At 38.6% G+C, this 7,107-nt stretch overlaps 1 protein-coding gene across 1 annotated transcript in view; it reads left to right on the forward strand.

The window, feature by feature from the left end:
- Positions 1–7,107, forward strand: part of LOC108166665 (lipopolysaccharide-induced tumor necrosis factor-alpha factor homolog) — a 34,403-nt gene that overhangs the window by 10,754 nt on the left and 16,542 nt on the right. The window contains exon 2 of the mRNA XM_017307278.1: positions 3,640–3,797. Coding sequence (XP_017162767.1) covers positions 3,662–3,797 — 136 coding nt within the window. The 5' untranslated portion in view covers positions 3,640–3,661. The remainder of the gene's footprint in view (positions 1–3,639; positions 3,798–7,107) is intronic.

The following is a 7,107-nucleotide window of genomic DNA, read 5'->3' on the forward strand; positions in this document are numbered from 1 at the left end:
TCCAAAGTCCTGGCCACCAGACTTAGAGAAGTGATGTCTTCAGTCATTCACGGGGACCAGACGTACTGTGTGCCTGGCAGGCTGATAAGTGATAATATCACTTTAATCAGAGATGTTTTGGAAATCTCCAACTCATTGGGCTTAGATATTGGTTTGATTTCTATAGATCAAGAAAAAGCTTTTGACCGGGTTGAACACCAATATTTGTGGCAAACTTTGACTGCTTTTGGTTTCAGCTCTGGTTTCATAGCTATGATCCAGGTTTTGTATCGCGACATTGCAAGTGTACTTAAAATAAATGGCTCCATTAAGCGCTCCATTTAATGTTTTAAGAGGAGTGAGGCAAGGCTGTTCTTTGTCAGGGATGCTTTATTCCTTGGCATTTGAACCTTTGCTTCATAAGCCGAGGAGAGATTTGTGTGGTGTTTCTATTCCTGGGTGTAATGTCTCTCTAAAGCTGTCAGCTTATGCTGATGATCTGATAGTTTTTGTAAACAAGCAGGAAGATATTGATGTTTTAGTCAACACTGTTTTTCTTTTTGGCTGCATTTCTTCTGCTAAAATAAACTGGAGAAAGAGTGAGGCTATAACTGTTGGATATCGGCTGGGGGATCAACTCAGTCTGCCTGGAGACCTAGTGTGGAGAAAAGTTGGGCTCAAGTATTTAGGCGTCCTTTTAGGTAAAGAAACTTTTGTGCAAAAAAATTGGGAAAATGTTTTAGATACTGTTAAGGGTCGACTTTTGAAATGGAAGTGGATTTTACCTAAAATGTCATATAGAGGACGAGTTCTTGTTATTAATAATTTAGTTTCTTCCGCACTGTGGCACCGGCTGATGTGTGTTGATCCTCCAGATTCTCTTTTATCAAATGTTTAAAGGGTTCTGGTGGACTTTTTTTGGGTTCATTGGATTCCTCAAAGTATTCTCTTTTTGCCGAGAGAGGAAGGTGGACAAGGCCTGGTCCATCTGGCCAGCAGAGGTGCTGCTTTTCGTTTTCAGTTCATTCAGAGACTGCTCACAGGACCTACAGACCTGGTGTGGAGAAGAATATTGTGCTGCATTCTTCAAAGATTTGGTGGCATGTGTCTGGATTTGCCTCTCTTTCTGATGGACTCCAGCAAACTGAACTCTTCTCTTCTTCCAAGTTTTTATAAGAGTGTTTTCTCTGTGTGGACTTTGCTGAGGAAGGAGAGGCAGCARCAGGCTGAGTCTCTGTACTGGCTGCTCCAGGAACCGGTTCTGTTTGGGAGTTTGTTGGATTGCCCTGTGTGGGGAACCACAACCTGGTCCAGACTGCTCCACACTGCAAAAGTGTTTTGCCTTGGGAGGGTGGTAGAGATGACTGGACCTCGACTAGACGATCCTGTGGAACTCGCTGCTTGTTTGAGGAAAAAATCTGTTAGAGTTGTTAGTCAGCTTTTGAGCTAATGGAAACACAAGTTGAGTGAACATCAATGTTCCTTTTTGACTGACTATTATGAAGAAACTGTGCTACCAAATCACCTGGACCCGTTTCCATCCATCAGACTGTTTCCTGGGATCAAGAACTGCTCTGGTCCTTTACTGGATTCGGGGGACAGTAAAGGAATCTCCCTAGAAGGAGCTTCTGGGAAAATGATATATAGACTGATTGTAAAAACTCTCAATTTAAACAAACTGAATGGACGCAGTGACACAGTATGGAGAACTCATCTCTCTGTAACACCTGAAATCAAGCCTGAATGGAAATGGTTGTATAAGCCTCCACTACTGAAAAAACATGCAGATTTACAGTGGAGAATCCTTCATGGTATTGTAGCTGTTAACTCATTTGTTTCTGTTATTAATCCTGCTGTAGGAGAAAAATGTCCATTTTGTGAACAGAGAGAAACAGTGTTTCACTGTTTTTCTGACTGTATTTGTCTGTCACCTCTTTTTGTGCTTTTGAGAACTATTTTTAACAGATATGGTGAAGTTTTCACTAAACAGGGTTTCATTTGTGGTGTTAAATTCACACGCCAAAGAAAGCAAAAATGTGAGCTGATGAACTTTTTGTTAGGACAGGCTAAAATGACCATGTACATAAGCAGAAAGAGGAAGGTAGAAGAAGAGTTGAATATTGACGTGGTTTCTTTATTTGTTAACCTGGTGAAATCTAGGTTATTGCTTGAATTTAATTTTTATAAATCAGTGTCAGATTTAGATACGTTTTGTCACACTTAGAGTTATGGAGAAGTAATTTGTAGTGTGGTAGAAGGAGAAATTATTTTTGGAAGGGTGTTAATGTAATGTATTGTGTGGAGTATGTTTAGTTTTTTTCTGTTCTTTTTTTTACTGTTATATAGTTTGTGATAATGTGTCGATTATTTATTGAGAAATAAATGAGCTATTAAAATCTCTCTCTCTCTCTCCCTGTCTCTCTCTCTCTCTTTCATCCTCTGAGCTCAGGTCCTCTACCAAGGCCTGGGAGCTTGAGGGTTCCTCCAGTATCTTGGCTGTGCCTAGAACTGCACATTTCTAGGCACAGCCAAAATACTGCGCAGAACCCTCAAGCTTCCAGGCCTCTGGTATATATATGGACCCACATTGAAAAAAGTTGGAATTAATTAAGCAATTAGGTACAAGCCTTCTATTGGGCGATATACTGCAGGGCGATTATGTTGGCAACAAGTTATTTAACCCCAACTGGTGCAATGTGTTTTTTCTAACTTCTTAAACAACCATATCAAAAAACACAAAGACACATGTCAAATCATTGGCATGCATCAAGCAGGGCAAACATTTAAGGAGATGGCAGAAACTACTAAATTTGGGTTAAGAATTGTTCAACGCATTATTAAAAACTAGAAGCATAGACAGCAATATACAAAAGGTCATGTGGTCTGATGAGTCCAGATTTACCCAACGTTCCAGAGTGGCGAAATCTAGTGTGTAATCTACAAGCCTGTAGAGGAAAATAAAGATCAGCGACAGAATGTGCTCAAAGAATGAGGTCAGCTAGCTACCTGAATATACTGAATGATCAGGTTTTTCGTTTCTAACTTCTTTTTTCTTCCCTGATGAAATGGGCATATTCCAAGATGACAATGCCAGAATTTATCTGGCTGGAATTGTGAAAGAGTGGTTCAAGGAGTATGAGGCATCATTTTCATGGATTGGCCACCACAGAGTCCAGATCTCTAGCCCATTAATAATCTTTGAGATGTCCTGGAGAAGGCTTTATCATCATCAATACAAGATCTTACTGAAAAGTTAATGCACCACTGGATGGAAATATGTCTTGTGACATTGCCGAAGCTTATTGAAACAATGCCACAGCAAATGTATGCCGTAATTAAAACTAAAGGCGGTCCAAGGAAATACTACTGTTACCAATTTATTTGGTGGTGACTTTTTTTTCTCTAGTTACTGTACATATATTACATATACATATAATTGTGTAATCCTTCAGAGGATCCCAAAATGTACAGTTTTAGACAGCAGAACCCCAATGTTTTATTAACAAGCAGATCCCTGCAGAATATGTTGGCGCCATGCAGCAGTGACAGCTTTCTGACAAACTAACAACCACTGAATGGCTTGAAATGATGCTAAAACACACCAGAAAAATAATGACAGGATGTTTAACATTGCTTTGTTTTGTTTACCCGCTGTCTCAGAGGTTAACTGGATAATTTGCTGATGGAACCACCTTCATATGAGGAAGCCAACAGCCATCGTTCCATTCAGTCTTCAGGACAACATAACCACTCCTCTCCTCCAGCCTATACTTCCGCCCAGTCCCCATCTACACCTCCTCCAACATATGGAGAGGCTGGTAAGATGTCTACCTCCCCGTTCTTTAAACATTATCTACATTCCAGAGCTGGAATGAATGAATGAATGAATGAATGAATGAATGAATGAATGAATGAATGAATGAATGAATGAATGAATGAATGAGAACATCAAAACAACTAAAAATAAAATAATCATCCACTGCCATATAAACTAAGTCACCAGTGATTCCACAAACTAGAGAAGAACCTCACTGAGCTTTGAACAGAATTAGTCAGAGTATGAATGATGCTGTTTACAGAGTCTGTTAACCTACACATACATAATGTACATAATGTTTCGAAACACAGCAGCACATTCGGTACATTAGCAAATCTGACTGCCACTACTCCATCTCGGCACGCTTAGCAGCATCCTCATGCCATCATTGTAAGCGACCTGGAGTTTATGTACAATACTTTTTTTCCTGTAATGCCGCCACAGGTGGGCAGCATACATTGTAGTACAATATGTTTTAAGGTGTTGACACATCATGGTTGTGACAAACAACTTAGGAATAAAAAGAAGAAAAAACTAAAGAATAACGAGAGCTAACTCGCACTCTTAGCAAAGGAAGAGAAAGGAAGTGGTCATGGGGTCCTCAGAAGTTCTGGTGCCCCCCAATAATGCCTTATTTTTTTACATTCTTATCATGTCTGACGGTGTTGACAAAAACTAAGGACAAATTTCAATGGAGTTGGAAAATATATAAAAATAATTTTTAATTCAATTTATTGATACCTTTATAATTATTTATATGACTACTTATACTTAATTGTCATAATATATAATTTTAGTATTTCTTTAATTATTTTAAACTATTATAATGTATTGAGTTCTGCTCCTGGACAAGGGCTTTTACAGGCATCATCCACCGACTACAATGTTTAAAATAAAAAAATATTCAGCAAATACCTGGAAAATATACATTGTTGTGACCCAAGTTAGTTTAGTCAGATATTTGAAAAAATAATATTTTGTGTATATTTTATTCAAATGTGCTTTATCCATTGGACCTGTTTTGTCCCTATTCTCAAGAATCACTCACATATATGGTCATTCTTATCAAAGTGTCTTGAATAGGAATCAAATAAACATAAACATGTATTTTTTATCATATTTTACATTTCATATTTCAAATTGCACTTAACATGCCCACTTCAAAAATACATCTGAATAGTACCACAACACTGTGGTCTTAAATTTAAAGAAGTTGTAGAAAACTTCAAAGTGTTTTACAAACTAATCCACAAGCATCTTATAGCCGGAATACAGAAAATAATTCTTATTCTGAAAGAAGCAATAATATTTGGGAAACATTTAACTTCATATTCACTGTTACAATATGAAGAGTTGCATGTACAAAATGTCAATATCTGTATATTTTACCCACCTGGTGTGAAACCTGTGCATGTTTGGATAAAAACAGCTGATTTCCTGGTAGAAATTGAAGAAAGACAAAGCTCTTCCTCCACAGCTCTCAGTCTCTCTGGTTTTAGTTTTTATAGTAACCAGACTAGAGAAGCTCATTTCACACAGATATGTTGTGAGAAATGGACTCATGTTCTTTCAACTACTGCTGAGCTTCACTGTCTTTTCCATCACTGTCATCAGTCTTGCTAGATNTTCACACAGATATGTTGTGAGAAATGGACTCATGTTCTTTCAACTACTGCTGAGCTTCACTGTCTTTTCCATCACTGTCATCAGTCTTGCTAGATACGATGCTCTCACCGCTACCTGTAACATTCGTGCATCACTAATTCTCTTGTTTTAATATACAATGCTCTGTACCTACTGCCATCTAGTGGTAAGAACATTACATGATTACGCTGCTACTACTTCAGCAGACACTCAAAGACGGCATTATTTGCAGATAATTCATTTTCAAAAACTTTTTAAAACCAATAATCGTATTTTTTTAACTATAGGGCACACCATGTTCTATAGTTTAAGAAAAAAAAAATTAATAAAAAAAACTGGGAGCTGCTCTCGGTTTTCCATTAGGACCCAGCAGAGTGCTGCGTCCTAATAAATCTGCTGGACGCAGCACTCCGTCTCCAAAGCCGAACCATGGTTTCGTTCACATCGAGCTTACCTGCAGCGGCTCTATTTCCCTCCTGTAGTGCCAGATCGACAACCCTCAACTTAAAAGCTGCATGATATGAGTTTGAAAACATTTCTCCGTCGTGCCTGCTGCTAGCATGTGGTTGTTCTAAATTAGCGGTTCTCAACAAGGGTGGCACCGCCCCCCGGGGGGCGTTCAGAGGACGGCAGGGGGCGCTGGCGGACATTTTTACAAAAGGGGGGCGCTGGGATGCCTTTGGGGGGCATTTAGTTGAAGGTAAAGTTTACACCTTAAATCTACAACAATGCCAGTTTAGACTTTGAGCAACTTGGTAAAACTGTATTGTGTAAGATTAAATCATGCTTGGCAGCTCTTCTACTATTCAGTGTTTGTTAGCTTCTGTTAGCTTCTTGGCGCAGCTCCAATCTCCTGCTACTGGTAGCTAAAATCACGATACCCTTACTGTGTAACCCTCTGAAAAATGAACCCATTTAAATAAAGAAATCCCTCCATGAGTGATACCACAATAGAGAGCGTTCATTTTATAGCGTTAACACCGGTGCTGTAAGTGGTCCGATATGAAACGGGGGTGATAGAACAACACAGCACTTTTAAATTTCAATAATCAGAATTAAAAGGTTTATGTCAGTCTGCCTTTTCCCCATCGATACGCTTCCCGACCGCCCTGCACCTTAGGGGCTTAAAAAAAAAAAGATGCGCGCAAAACTCTGAAACAGGAGAAGCGGAACATAAAACGGAGCAATGAACTAGAAGTGAATTATGGCATAAAAACAGAGAATCTGATGCTGAACAGTGAAAAAATCAACACATGATGAGAAAAACATGACAATTAGGCGGCGCAGCAGGTGATGAGTGAAGATTATTTGTCTTATATTATTCGTCTTATAATGGATAAATGATAAAATAAATCTAGCAAGAGGAAACTAAAGTGGGCATAGAAATAAACCAAGAGAGGATAATAATAATCAAATGAAACTAAATGGAAATGAATGAAGAACAAAATGCAAGAATAAATTAAGAAACTAAAGTAAATACAGAGGAATTAACTGGTATGGCAAGACCTTTCGAGCAATAATTAACACAGAAGACTGTATTGATAGGTATTTTCCTAGAACCTACATAAAAGAACCACAGACAACGTATATGAATTTTATGACAAACTTTGCAAAGGAGAAGACTCTATCAATTGCTCCTCCGAGCTGTTCATAGAGCGTTCTGAAAA

The sequence above is a fragment of the Poecilia reticulata genome, linkage group LG1 (assembly GCF_000633615.1).
Source record: "Poecilia reticulata strain Guanapo linkage group LG1, Guppy_female_1.0+MT, whole genome shotgun sequence".
NCBI classification, from domain to species: domain Eukaryota; kingdom Metazoa; phylum Chordata; class Actinopteri; order Cyprinodontiformes; family Poeciliidae; genus Poecilia; species Poecilia reticulata.